This window comes from Dromaius novaehollandiae, chromosome 20, assembly GCF_036370855.1.
Source record: "Dromaius novaehollandiae isolate bDroNov1 chromosome 20, bDroNov1.hap1, whole genome shotgun sequence".
In the NCBI taxonomy this organism is placed as follows: domain Eukaryota; kingdom Metazoa; phylum Chordata; class Aves; order Casuariiformes; family Dromaiidae; genus Dromaius; species Dromaius novaehollandiae.
The window spans coordinates 1,801,828-1,816,441 of record NC_088117.1 but is presented as its reverse complement, the minus strand read 5'-3'; the positions used below and the strand labels follow the sequence as shown (position 1 = coordinate 1,816,441).

General features: G+C 40.8%; 1 protein-coding gene across 2 annotated transcripts in view; it reads left to right on the top strand.

Annotated features, from left to right (window-relative positions):
- RABL6 (RAB, member RAS oncogene family like 6) overlaps positions 1 to 14,614 on the top strand; it is a 59,399-nt gene that overhangs the window by 8,403 nt on the left and 36,382 nt on the right. The window contains exons 1-4 of one of the 2 annotated variants that reach the window (XM_064523546.1): positions 274 to 301; positions 5,141 to 5,188; positions 12,148 to 12,200; positions 13,793 to 13,884. In XM_064523546.1, coding sequence (XP_064379616.1) covers positions 289 to 301; positions 5,141 to 5,188; positions 12,148 to 12,200; positions 13,793 to 13,884 — 206 coding nt within the window. In that variant the 5' untranslated portion in view covers positions 274 to 288. Of the gene's footprint in view, positions 1 to 273; positions 302 to 5,140; positions 5,189 to 12,147; positions 12,201 to 13,792; positions 13,885 to 14,614 lie in introns of those variants that run through there. The other variant, XM_026106206.2, reaches the window with a different exon arrangement.

Sequence of the window (14,614 nt, the reverse complement as noted above, 5' to 3'; positions counted from 1 at the left end):
CGTTTTAAAAATGGTTGTAGCAATAATAACTTTAGGTTGAGTTACTGAAGCACGGAAGTATCTTGTCAGTAGCTTTTTAAAGTGCTTGTTTCACTTTGAGAGATGAGACGTGATTTTCCCATCTGCTGTGGCAGTTTAAAGAGGCTGTGAAAGCCCTGAATCTAGCCTGGAGAAGACTCCGCAGGCATTGAAATTGCATAAGGCAGTAGTTCAACAGTGCAGTAAATCCAGCTTTCAGGTTCCTGATGAAAAATGCCACAGCCTTGTGGGATGAAGTACTGATTCAGCATGAACTTGCTCTGTAAGTCTGATTTTGCTTAAAAAAAATGACAGCAGTCTAAGTTTGTCATATCAAATACTGTCTCTCCACACCACTCTGACTTTATGCTGAATTATGTACCCTCTGTCTCCTTTCAACTGGAATAAAAGCATGTTGTATTGAGTGCTTTGGCTAATTCAGTGATCAAATTTGTATTGCCAAGTGATTCTGTAATGCACAAGTCTTATGTCAATGATCATGGAGCCGCGGGATGCGTCTGCAAGCAGGCCGCCTTGGGATATCGTAATATCTGTTGGCTTCATAGGCTTCAGCACAAGGAGTGCAAGCACATACTGCTATTGTAGGTTCGCAAGGTACTGGTAATCAAAGTTCAGGAGACTGTCTCATTGCCTTTTGAAGATAGGCTTCCACATTAGTCACCTTTTTCTTGATAAATGTTGAAAAGGTTTATAGTAATGGCTAGCTCTGATATACTTTGGATGTGGAAGAAAAAGAGATTCAGGATCTGGCATTGAGCTAAGCCTTGTGTCACAGGCGCTCAGATGCTTTGGCAGGGACTCTCTGTATTGCGATGATGCAAAAGTCTGCTCATTAACTTCTCTGTTTCTTCATAAAGCACCTTTATTTTGGAGTGCTGTCTTCCTGCTGTTTCGCCTATCAGCTGGCCCAAGACATTGACAGATCTTCATTATTCATGCAGCATTCCCCATCTGCAGCGACACGTCTGGCATATTGCATTTTAGCTGTGGCATCCTTCCCCCACCCTCTCGTTCCTCTCTTGAAATATCAGCACATCCATTACTGATGTGTGAAGGTAGACCTTGAAGGTTGCTTGGATTATGGAAAGCATCTCCAAAAGCAATCTCGAATGCTTCAGTCTCAACAGACTTAGATAAAAGCATGGGATACTTCTTTCTCAGATATCGAAATGTAAAGAGCATTCTGAATGTTAATCGTGATTTTCTGCAGTATCATAGGTAAAAGCGTAGATGTTTAGTTTCCTCTCTAATCAGTGCCTATAATATAAGCATGGCTTGTAAATACAGCACTGAAATTTGGTGTTTGATTTTTTTTTTTAAGAGTCTAATTCATACCTAGTTGTTTTGTACATGGACAGTTACATGCAGAAAGGTGTTGGAAGAGTCTGTTCCATGTGTAGAAAGATCTAGTCATCTCACATGTTTCTGCATATTTTAGGGACTGCATTTACTTTTGCTGAGCTGAGACGTGGGCATTGGCTTTTTCAACAGGGACGTGATCCCAGGGTAGAAAGCAGCTAGATGTGAAGCTGGCCTTTGCTGCAAGTCAGTAATTGCAGGTTGGTTTGTTATTTCTAGTGCTGAGTTCCAATGTTTACGTGATACATTTTTGTAGGGCGTGCTGGTTAGTGTTGACAGCAGTACGTACATATGGTGATGGACTTTTCTCAAAGGTAAAGCGTTGCCAAACTAGTTGGAGCATTTGGAAGACTACATGAAATTGTGCCTTTCACTTCTGTTTCTTTCACTTTAGAAAACTATTATTTTCTTACTAATAATTTCCAGTAATACAGGAAATTACTGGCTGACCTCCTTAAAGCTTATAAAAATAACCCCCTTTAAAAAACTTTGTAAGGTATGTTTCCTGCTGTGAAAGCTTTCCATCCAAGACAGATGATGTGGGCACTCAGAAATTGAGTCAGATCTAATTGCTGTCCTGTTGGCTGAGTTAATCTGTAGAGGAAAAAGAAAGTTTATTTTGCCTGTGATCATGCTCTCAAGCTACCTTGAATAAACATTATGAGGTAGTTGGCAGCAAATATTTACAGATATTAATTAAATTGCTGTCAAATGTTCTAGAATTCTCATATTGCCTGGCATTAGAAGATTAACATTTTAGATTTGGAAATTTCCCCTTGTCATATCTTCAGAAGTTTCACATTGGAGGATTTAATAAAGCTAAAGGAATTTGAGTTATATTTTGCTGCTCAGAATGAACAAAATTACTTTTCTGAGCCAACTGTCTTTATTATGGAATTTTTTTGACCTTTATGTCTAGGTAAGGAGTTACCATTTCTGACTCTAATGTACAGTTCTTAGATTATGCTAGTCATCAATTTTATTCTCCTTCTGTCAGTCTCAGAAGGGGAGTCTGAAGTAAAAATCAGCAAATACTTTTGTTCAGAATACTTTGAAAGCTTTATAGATGAGTGTGTGGAATGACAGAGCTGCTCTGCTCTGTAGGATTTGTGATCCAAAATATGAGGTGAATCACGTAACTATGAGAATTAATGTCTGAGAATCTCTGAATTTTTATGACAAAGCCACCCATAAAGACATAGTTTTTTATTTTTAAAGGATCTTTCTCGCAAATGGACCCTTTTCACTTCTTCACTGTTTTCCAGGAAAACAATGTCATGTGTGCAACTGGCTACAGACTACTTAGCCAAATAGCAACTGAGTAGAGGTTTCTCAGTGTTTTTATCCATGTAATGGGTTTAGGTTAATCCAAGTTACAGAATTAAAATGATGAATTGGCACTCTTTTTCTGCAACACGCCTTCAGAAGCCATTAAGGTGAAATGCTGCTCATACAGCTGTGTATGAGTCATAAGAAAGCTAACACAGCAGCACTGAAGTAATTATCCTCTTGTGTGTTCAAGATAGTCAGGAATGAAGCTGGTGATGAAAAGGAAGAATTTGTTGTCTAGTAGCTAGCAGAAACACTGTTCCTAACACAAGGGGAAAAATAAAACATGGAAAAATGGTTTTCTTGGATCTTGTGTAGTCAAGTTCTTTGCTAAGCTCCGTGTTTCCCCTTAGCTGGAAGGGTACACAGCAGGTCTCTTCTTTCTGTGTCAAACAGTTCCACTCCTTGGCTATCTAGAAGCCACACTGCCCAGCAGGACTTTAGTACTGTGGAAATTACTTGCTAGGAGAACAAACCATAACTGAGGGTGCGCTTGCACTTGGTATTAGGATAAGAAGGTGGAGATCACTGGAGCTTCGGAGCAAAGGTCCAGTGCAGGCACCAGGCCATCTCCTAGGAGGGCACTGCAGGTCACCCACAGGGTTTTGTTTTCCAGAAAGGGGTTCTGACTTCTCCATAGAAACCCCTTCCTAGAAGTTACTTGCTTCTTCACGTGAAGCTGCTGGAAAGAACAAACTGCTTTCTAGGCTCCTCCCATGATGACGCAAAGTTTGCCATCTAAAAGAGAAAAATGTCTCCTGTCACCTTGCAGAATGTCTTGACTGTTGAGCGGAGCAAAGATCGACTTTGCTGGTCTGTCCATGCCTTTGTGCTTCTGGGACAGCTGCAGCACTGCTAGTCCCAGTTACAGGGTCTGAATTTGGGGGCAGAACTCGAATAGGTTATCTGTGTCAGAGCACTTGATGGATCACGGTGCGCCCTGAACACACTGTGGACTTGAGCATCCCAGATCACAGAGAGGAGTGCCTTACTGTGAGAGCCAGTATGTATGGATCTCTGTTCATACAGCCGGATGCCAGTCATGTGAGTAATGGGGAGTGGTTGCACTGTAGCCCTGTGTGAACTGATGATCTGTAGAAATATTCAGAGACAAGGAATTTGAGAAGTGTAATGGTTAAAGCAGAAGACTGCAAGCCTCTGTGTACCTATTGCCTACCATCCGGGCCCGTGATGCAGCAGCTGACCCTGGGCAAGTCTCTTGTTCATCTTGTGCCTTGCCAGCAAACTGGAGGATTAAGTGGGAGTTGCTACGAGAAAAACAGGCCCTGATTTGGCTTCATGCATGACTGTAAAAAAGATCTTTTTGAGGAAGTAGATGATCAAACTTTTTCTTTATTCCTCTGTCTTTACAGAATTTTGAAATGTTTTAAGCCAACAATGGATTCCATAGAAGAAATGTTTCCTGGCTTGACAGTGACACTTAGCTATATTCAGCAATGCTAGGATAGAAGGTTGTTTTCTACTTTGAGCCGTTGTCATGTTACTCTATGGCTTATGTTCAGAGTTGCTACAAGTACAAGCTTTTGCTTAGTACCTTATATGATGTCCTAAAAGCAGCTGTTTCTTGGAACAGCGCTGTGAAGATGAGACTGCTTGTTCAGATTCAATGAGCAGCTTCACTTAATTTATTCTGCATACAGCCTAAAAGTTAAACTGCTAGCTGTCATTATCAGCAGTAGGTTTTTTGCGGTTAGGATTTTGCTTGTTTTGCTTTAGACTTTAGCAACTCAAATCTCAAATCTCTATCTTGCTGTCCTTTACTTATGGATTCTGCAGTTCTTCAAGAGGCAAAATTGCTAGTAATATCTTATTTTTTGTCAGAAGAATAAGCCAAATAACCTGAAATTTACGGAGAGTGTAGATTTCTGTAACCACAGGAGTGTCTATCCCATTTCTCACATTTACATAGAAATATTAATAATATAGTTGATCTTCTTTACGTGTGTGTATCCCCATTTTTTTCAATTGCACACATTGCTTCTGGACTAGACTCTATTCTCCAATTTTAATTTACATCTATTCTGAAAGAACAACATGGAAACCTCTGCATGTTATGAAGAGAATCTAAGTGAAATTTTTATAACATGCTCCGAATCTGACATAAAATTTGAAGGAAGTCTAACCATATCATTTATGTGACTAATAATTTTTAAGATGTTCTTTAGAGAGCACAATTTTGGTGTACATCTTGGTTCTTCAATGGCAGGCCTCCTTTAAACTATGTTTTGGGATTTTTCCAACTTACTGGGGAGTGAGTTAGCTTTTCTTTTGACCTTGATTTGTTATTTTGGCACTATTTGCTTTGGGTTAGGCTTTGTGTGGTGGGGGACTGGCCTTCTCCATCTTGCTGAAACCCTTTTTCTAACGTTTTGTGTTCTTATTGTGCTTTTAGCCACTGATGATATCGTTAAAGTTGAAGTCTGGGATGTAGTAGACAAAGGTAAGATTTATAACTTCCTTTCTAATGCAGATTGATTGGTCTTTCTCAATTTTAATTAAAAGCTTATGTGGAATTCAGAAATACCTATTTGCCTCCACTTTCTTCAGGAAAAAGCGTGTATTTATTTTTTGGATGTTACTTTCTGAAATAATATCTTCCTGAAATAATAATATAGGAGAGAGGAGTTCTCCTAACACAAGCTGTTATTTCACATGCTCTGTGATGAATGGAATAGCCTGCTTCTTTGTATATTTAAATTGTATGAACTGTATAATAAACTTCATTTCTTCTCCTTTATATTTTTATAAATATTTAGACAGCTACTGAGTTCTTTGTTCTGTTTATAAAACTTCTTGCTGAGCTGTTTTTTCAAAGCAAGAATATTGTTAAATTCGTAAGATGTTATCTGCAGTGATTTATCCTTCCCTCCTGTGTATATCAAAGAGAAGTTAATTACTTAAATCCACTTAGGACAGAATGTAATATTTAATCCAAAATGTTTTCTAAATGCTTAGCTGAGGAACATAATAAGATGGGTTAATACATTTTTCATTAGTCTTCAATTTTTGTCAGGGTATGAAGTTCTATTTCCTAAAAATAATAGACATTTCTGAACACAGTGCAAAGGTGGAGTCTGTTGCTAAAAGAGGTTGGGGTTCAGATGAAAATGTTAGCAGCACATTCTATAGCCTCAAGTGCACATTTTTGTCTGTCTTCTTTTAAGAGGTGTTTTCTGCCTGGCAGGCTCCTGGTTTAGAGTGCAATTATGGTCGGGAAAGCAACTTCACAAATGAGCACTTCTTGCTCCGCAGGTGTGCTCCTTGTTTGTGAGCTTCTCTTGGTCAAATCTGATGACTACACTAATGGGAACTTGATTTCTTTTTTTTAATAACTTCAGTGTTGTTACCCTTTCTGCAGACTTAACTAGAACATGTGCTGGCACACAGATGCCCAGCAGAATTATATGTGAAGTGTGCTATCTCTAAGTGTACCACTTGTGCAACTTATACATGCATTAGCACCAAAAAAAAAGGGGGAGTAGGAAGGGAGAAAGTATTTTTTTTTTGTGGTGGCTAAATCATAATAAAAATATTTACAAAGGAAAGATGGTTAAAGATACCAGCTCTAGTTCAAGTTCATAATGGAGATTTTAGGTTAGACCTGAGCTAGTAATTTTAATATAAAATCCTGGGTGATTTATCATCCCCCCGCCCTTCCCTTTTAAACACCAGTCTTTCACAGTGTATATAAAACCTTACTTAGATCAGGATTACTGCTGAAGTTAGCTTGATTCTGACTTGTCTTTCAGATCCTAGGATAACATGTGCAGGGCTTAAGAAAACCATCTGTTTTCTCACTGCCTTGCAACTTGGGTATGAATTGATAGTTAATTTGGGAATCACGTGGTTCCAACGTTTATTTCTGTGAATAGCTTCTCTGAGCAGAATCATGGTCTAAACTACAGAGACTTGTCTTTTTTTTTTTTTTTTTTTTTTTTTTTTTTTTTTTTTTGACAGAATGGATGAGATTTGGTATGTGCAGATGATGACAACAGCTCTTCTGATACTGCGTTTATTTCTGACAGTGGGACATGTATCTAAAATCTGAAGGGACTGTTTTCTCTCCACTTCATATCCATTTGAGATAAACCTTAGTCTGTTAAGATCCCCAGTAATGGACCACAGACATGTCCATCTTTGTGTGTTATATATGTGCAATCAATGCAATGTAAAAATTCAGATCATCATGATATGACAAAATCAAATCCTTTCCCACTGACATAGCATTGCAGATCCTTGATAAATACCACTTGCAAAAATGTGCAAATTAACCCTTATGAACTTGTTCATATCTAAGTTTCATCTTAACATTATCTCATAACAGTTTTGTTCTTTTTTCTGTATGCTTAGGACAAAAAATCCTCCTGCGTGATGCTCTTGGTGAGAGTGATGCTAACCTAGACTATAGACTTTTAGTAGTGAAGCATCCAGTGCTGCTGCTGCATAGTGCTGATAAGATCTGATCCTCCTTTTGTCCTTCCCTACAAGAATCCTGGCTAATATGCATATTTAGAGTTGTGTGGCATGCTGCATTTATTAGGCTGGATTTGAAACTGCCAACAATGCATGTTCTGAACATGCATTTCAACATACATTGTTTTCCAGGCTAAATTTTTTTTTAACCAGTGTTTCCCCCATTTTAAAAGAATTGTTCCTTTTCAGAGGAAATAGAGAACTGTATTTAAATTAAGGTATTTGAAAGTGTGTATTGAAAGCCTCATATTATTTTGCAATAACCTGATGGGGATGTAGCTAGACTGTCTAAAAAAACATATCCATAAATTGCAATTTTCAACTTCAGTCTCTTAAAGCAGCCTCCTCTTCACTCTGCTGTGCAGTGCTGCCATTCTTTATGTCTCTGCGTGGATGTGTACAGGAGAATTTGGGAGAAATTCGTAAGCTGTGCCCTGAAAAACTTCCCTTAGACTTGTGCAGCGAAGTCGAATGTGGTTTCACTAAGTAATGTTTTGCCTAGCACTTAGCAGCAATTGTGCCTCCCTGTCCTTGTTAGTTGTGCAATGTGCTTTGATTTCCCCCCAGCTGATTTAGGAATGCTGGAAACAGCTTTGTTGGCCCTGCCCGGCTGGCGACCCGCTGTCATTTGTTTAGGATATAGCTGCTAATTTGGAAGTGAGGGGAAAAGTTTTGTTGTGAAATCTTAGAACCTGTTAGGGCAGTAAATGCGGTGAAGCAAGAGGGCATGCTAACCATTACGTTGTACCCCTCCTCTTAGTTTGTTCTTGAGTCTTCTTGACTTTTTTTAATGTGCAGACTTACTGAGTACAGACTGATCTGCAGCTTGCCGGCTTCTCTTTGGGTGTGCTCAGGGAGCGTGGCTCATTTCTGTAATGATGCCATTTATTAAAATCTTAACAAGGAGGGCTTGCCCCCAGCTATAGATTGGATTGGATTTTGTCCAGTACGTGTGGTCCTTTGCTGCCCTTGGAACTAACGGTACAGAGAAAGGATACCTATCAGCAAAAGTCACAGTCCTGACTCATCTTTCTGCTTTGCAGTGAGTTGTATAACTGATGCAGGTCATAAAGCCGTAACAGATTCGGAATGCAAAGAAGTGAAATGAAATGAAATGCTTAAAATTCAAGTGATTCAAGAGTTCCAGTCTCACATCTTGTAACATCTGCTGTTTGGGCTCCTGCATCTTTCCCCAGACACCAACTGAAGGGATCCAGTCACATTTTTTTCTGTGGCCCCCAAAATAACCTAAACCCTTTCCCTCAAGTGCTGACCAATCTTCTGGCATCCAGGAAGAAGAATTGTTCGGTAGACTTCAGGGCACTGCTGGAAGATTATTTGGTTTCAGTTGCTACCGCCCCTGTAAATAAGGAGCTATCAGCATTCTGGTTAGAGAAGCTGGGCAAACACCACATAAAGATTTCTATTTGATGCTCCCAGACCACACATCATGTAACCTTAAAAAACACAGAACCTAGATCATAAAATCACTCAATCTTCATTGCACACTTGCCTTTAAAGCCTGAGCTGCATCTCTTCACTACGTGTATCACATCTTTATCTGGCCCATCTTGCAGCTCTGGTTCCAAAAATAGACACTGTGCATGAGTATGTACACACATGCGCTTTTCAGCTCTGTTACTGCTTTACAGATGACCTCCTTTACAGCAATGATGAACATTACTTAAGAATACTACTCAGTCCTCTTGATACACACTTAAAACCAAAAACAGAAAGGTGCATGAATCGTGTTGTGTCTCAAAGCATGAGCTGTAAATATGTCTAGGTTAGAATGACACATTGATTGCTCAGGACGAGAGAGATCTGCGAACTGTGAAGAGTTTTGGTTGGGTATTTGTGGTTGCTTGGGCTTCTGTTTTAATACCAGAAATTCAGGTCACATCCAGCATAGTTTATGAGCAACTGGAGAAATAGTGAGATCTTGACATTCAGAGTAGCCACACAAGTTCTGCTGGCTGAAAATGATTTTAAGCAAAGGGGGAAAAGGCATGCGTCTCCCACAGCTTCAGTTGGTCTGGGAAAAATCAGAGCCCACACTTGAGCCCTCAGGAGGGACATAATGCAAGAATGGGAAAAAATCAGGATGAGTATGTCTGCTATTTTCAGCTGTCAGAAGTAAGATGACACTAGGGCTGCAAATGTTTTAGACGTGTGGTTTTGCAAGGACATTCAGAAGCATCTACCAGTAAGAGTTTCAGGGCTGAAATCTGCTGCTGTGTTCTGCAGTCCTTGCATAGTTGCTGTGCCAGGACTGCTTGGGCATGAACAATGCCACAACTTTTTTCCATTCAGAAAATGCTCCAAACTTTCTTGTTTTTTTTTTTTTTTTTAGCTGACACTAATTGCTTGACAGCTAACAGGTGATCTGGTTGACCATCATTTGCTGAATGGGGGTTGCAAAGTACAGCAAGAGAAGTGCAACCAACTTCCTAGTTAGTGCTACCAGCAAAAATACCTCCAGTAGGCTAATTCTGAATTCATTAGGGACATTTGTCAAGCAATACTGATGTCTGTGTGAGCATTTCTATAACAATACTTGGTAAGGGCATTTCATCAGGTCGTTTCTCTGCTGCAAATTTTCTTTAAGTACGAAAGCACTACAGCATTTAAACTTTCCAGAATAACTTCTTATTTTGTAACCATTTATCCTTGACCTGCATGAAAAAAGAAGGAAACACTTTTTTCTTCTTTGTTTCATGTTTGCTAGAACCATGAATTTTGCAAGTAGTCGCTCCATCTTCATTAGCTGAGTTGAATAGTTACAGAAGCTATTTTTGTCCCCTGGTTTGCAAATAGTTTATTAAAGAGTCAGTGGAAGTGTGCTGTGGGTACATCCAAGCTGTCAAACACATTCTGTTGATGATAGGCTGTGTTTCTAGAAATTACAAGAAGGCATTTCAAATCTCTGCCATCCCATTATAATTTATTTAATTTGCCATTATTCAGACTAGAAAAATACAGAGCAAGGTTAGTTCAGAAGTACGGTTCTTAGTTGTTCTCTCTAACACCTGGAAGATATTTAAAGTCTGTAAAACATAGCTCTGGACCTTGCAGGGCTATACAGTACCCATCATTTGGTAAAACTCTGGGAATCGCTGCTTGTAGCTAGAGTTTAAACAATACCTGGAGATCCAAAGACAGATTTTTCACGGTATGTTCACACTAAACTTATTCAGTGCTAGGTGAAAGAAGATGTGCTCATTCTTGCTTACTGAGACTCCTGGCGATCTTTGGTGCGCACCAGAAAATCACGTTAGCCGGTTGCCCCTCTGCTAGTCCTAGGTACAAATGCATTGCGTGTTGTCCTCTGCCTACTGTGGCTGCAGGCTTCAAGATTTGGAAACATGATTAGAGTTTAACTGATATAATGCAAAATTTTCAGGGAGCCTGAAACATTGGTTCTGAGGTTTAAAATGCTGCCTCCTTTTCCATGGGTGCCGAGTCAAATGCCAGGGGTGCTCTAAAATGTCACTCCCTGTACTTCTCCAGCGCTTATTGAAGCTCTAAGAAAAGGGAGAAAGCTCAACATGCAGCTATTTACAGCCTGTTTTGAGGGACTGTCTATTTTAGTGGTACAAATTTGTAAATGTTTAGCCATCCCCTTTTATTATTCTGTTCTCTTCTTGAGAAGCCACTGAGGCTGGCAGAGTAATGTGCTGGAAGGGGATTTCTTGACGTTGTTCGCTGCGTTTCAGAGACACGTCCACCTTCCCTCAGTTATCTAGCAGTGTGCTGGCATACCAGGGTGTCAGACTAAAGGAATGAGAAGTAGAGCCTTGTTTGGATTTTTGCTTGCTATTTAAGTTTGATCTGTTTCTGTGATACTAACATGCCTATGGGGTACACATGGCAGCTCTGTTTTGAAGTGATTATTAAAAGAAGAGGAATTTCTATAAGGTCACTTTGTTCAGGACCAAAAAGGGGTCTGACCTTTAAATGTAAGGGCTGTATTTTAGTGCGTGCCTCAGAGGTGGCAGATGAGTTGAAGAGAAACCTGTGGGTCCCTGTAGGTGCGATTGTGGCCGCTGGACAGTGGGACAGTTCTTTGTAGTACTTTTCTAGTGTCTTCTCCAAGTGTTTAGCATGTTGCCTCTTGCACTTTCTTAAGAGCTTACGGTGCTCTAGCTTATTCTTGGATGCATGTCTCTAGAGCGTCTGGTGTGTGCACAGAGCTTTGGACTGGTGTCCCGTGAGGATTTCCTTTCTTCACCTTTGCTGGTGATGACCAGACCTGTCCTCCACCTCTGGCCTTTCATGCACTCATAGGCTGTTTCTCCTCTGCTCCATAGCCCCCTCATCATGGTTTTCTCGATTTTGCTCAGATTTTCCCTCCCCCATAAGCTCTGTCTGCATTTTGAATGTTAAATTCGTATTCCACCCTGCCACCTTTTTCTTTTGTCACAAGTCAGCCCAAAGCACCTAATGGGCTCTGAGAGCACATTTATTTACAAGACTGCCTGCTCCAGGTCAGTGCAATAGCTCAGCAGTGTCATAGCTTCTCTCAAGAACAGCGCGTGTGTAGTTGGGCAGTTCAGTCATAACAGCCCTGATATTTTTTGCTTCTTCAGCACTAATGCAACAAAAAGTGGAAGAGAGCAGCTCCTTTTGTGGTGCGGGAGTGCATCCAAAGCCATATGCTTCAGTCATTGTGACTGAATGCTGTGAAGAGCACTGTTCAAGCTGCCACAGACTTTCTAGTCACCTTTGCATTAAACAGACTAGCTGGTTTTCCTCAGCAAGGCATGCCTGTCCCACCTCTCCTCATATTCCCCATGCTTGTAGTAGAAGTTGGACCTGCTTTAAGGTCGTGTACAGAGTGCCATGGTCTTGCCCAGGGAGACAGACCCATGCTGGAACTCTCTGCCCAGTGTAATGCATTTGTCTTTTACAACTCTTCTTTTTAAGGAAAATGCAAAAAACGAGGAGATGGTTTGAAACTGGAGAATGATCCTCAGGAGGTGAGTCACCTTGAATACAGATGTTGTCCTCTTGGGGGGAGGTTTCTTGTTGCCCTTCGGTCTCTGGATTCTGCCTTCATTCTGCATTTGTGTCTGCTCTGAGGCTGGCTGGGCAGGTGGGCGCGGGGCAGTGGGATCCCAGATGCTCTTCGTTCTTTTGCCTACCTGTTTTATTACTCTGTTCATGCCCTTACCGCAACTCTCCTACTGTTTTCATTTGGGTCTTTTGGGAATGAATCACCCCAGATATTTACACTGTAGTTTTGTACCTGTTTACACATAGTCAGTGCCAGGAAGTCCTTTTGTAAAGGACTTGCCATGAGACTTAAAGAAATCACTTAAAGCCCTGCTCTCTGACTATCCTTAAAACTAGGCTAACAATTACCTTTTAACACCCTTTGAAAGGTTGAAGAGGAAGAGGCAGTAGAGGTGCTACATAGTATGTAAAAGTAAACAGAGTGGCTTCCTCACGGCTGTTGCACAATGTGTCCCCTCTGGATCTTCTGCTATAGAACAAAGTGCCATAAGGGAGACGTTGATGCCACATTCCCCAAATCCCATTTGGGCTGCTGATGCCCTTCCATAGCACTACTTTCAAAAGCTGTACCATTTTATCCTCAGGAAAAGTCAATTTAAAAGCCCTTGATCATGGGATTTCTGCTGCAGCTATTCAAGAGCTTTATTGCTCCTCTTGCTGTGCCAGTGCCCTGCGGGTTCACTGCATGAACAGTGTTTTGGTGTTCACTCAATAAGCGCTTTGTCAAAATTGACAGGCTGATTTCCGGGCGGAGGGAGAGCCGATATCACTGATATACGAAGTGCTGAGCACTCCAATTCTAGCGATGGTTCAGGGCAGTGAAGACGCGTCTCTTTGACCAAGGTGCCATTCCTCCTCAATCTGTGCGGTCAGATAAGGAGAATTTTCTTTAAAAATGTTCTCCTCCTGTGGGAAAATGCTTCAATAAAAACAGATATCACACAGTTGCCTCCCCCTTCACAAACATGGGTGCGTTTCTCACGCTGGGTAAACCAGTGAGTGCTGTTCCATAGGCACCAAATTGCTGCAGGAGCCTTGCAGATTCAGCTGTGACCAGTATTGAATTTTGCAAAGTTGCAGAGTCCAAATGATGAAAAGCAAGTCGGCTACTAAATGTTTTTAGCTGTGCACAGGAGAAACTCATTAGAAACTGCATCCTGGCTTTATGGATCAGGAGCATTCAAAGTACAGTCAATATTCACATCTGCAAAGAGCTAAAATAGGTGCCATGTGCTCTTGCTGTGTCCTGTAGCTGTACGTGGAATTATGTTGTCAAAACAAGATTTGGAATCAGAGACAAAAGAGCAAGGGTGGGTTTTAGCAATTGCAGACATGCTTTTTTCAGAGGATGTCAGGTCTTTCACATCCTGCTCCTGTAGGGAGTGGACCTGCAAGGTACATTGTTTAAGTGTTAATGATGTGAAATCCACTGATACCTTTTATAGTGGCTGTTACTTTAGAATTTTTGCCTATTCAGCACTGTATTGGTTGTGTTCTGTGCAAGCCTGAACCTGAGCCACGTTGTTTACTGCTTCTTTTGCCTTTATTTCCTCAGGCAGAGTCAGAAATGGCTCTGGATGCAGAGTTTCTGGATGTGTATAAAAACTGCAATGGCGTAGTGATGATGTTTGACATCACCAAGCAGTGGTAAGGCATCATCAGGGTCATGCGCAATCCGGCTCTCACATGTTTAATCAAAAAAAAAAAAAAAAAAAAAAAAGTTCAGACTTCTTGATGGCCTCTGAAGCTGATTTTGTATCACTTAAAATAAAAGCTTTATCTTCTGGCATGTCTTAATATACTCCCCTCCTGGGTTCGTTTTAAACAAGCAGTTTCCCTATGAGATTGTGGCCTGGAGTTCCTGCTATACCAATGTCTGAGACTTGATAATTGGCCCTATCACAGATGCAAGGTGTGCTGGGCATGTTACAAATCCCAGCTCTACAGAGCACAAGGGAGAGGGGAAGACTAGTGAGCAGTGGGGAGATTCCCAGGAAGACAGGTATTGCTATGGATTATTTAGAGACCATAAATTGCATTAACATGCAGAAATAGTGAGCTATTAATTTTGCGTGTCTGATGGGGAGGATGGGGAATATATAGAAGCCAGAGGGGGATAAAGAGGTGGCTGCTTCTTTATATTTAAACTTGTGTTTTACTGGTTTACTTATGGGTCAGTGAGCCTGTTGCCAGCACAAGCGAGGGAAACCTCTACTTCTGCTGTCCTCACACAGTTTTATAGGTCTGAGAGAAATACTAGGCGGGGATGTTAGGTCTCTGGTGGAAGTGGAATATTGAACTTGTTGAGTTGTTTTTGAATGAAGAATGATATGAACGTATTTACAGTTAATGTATTCTTCTGAGAGGGGCAAAGAAG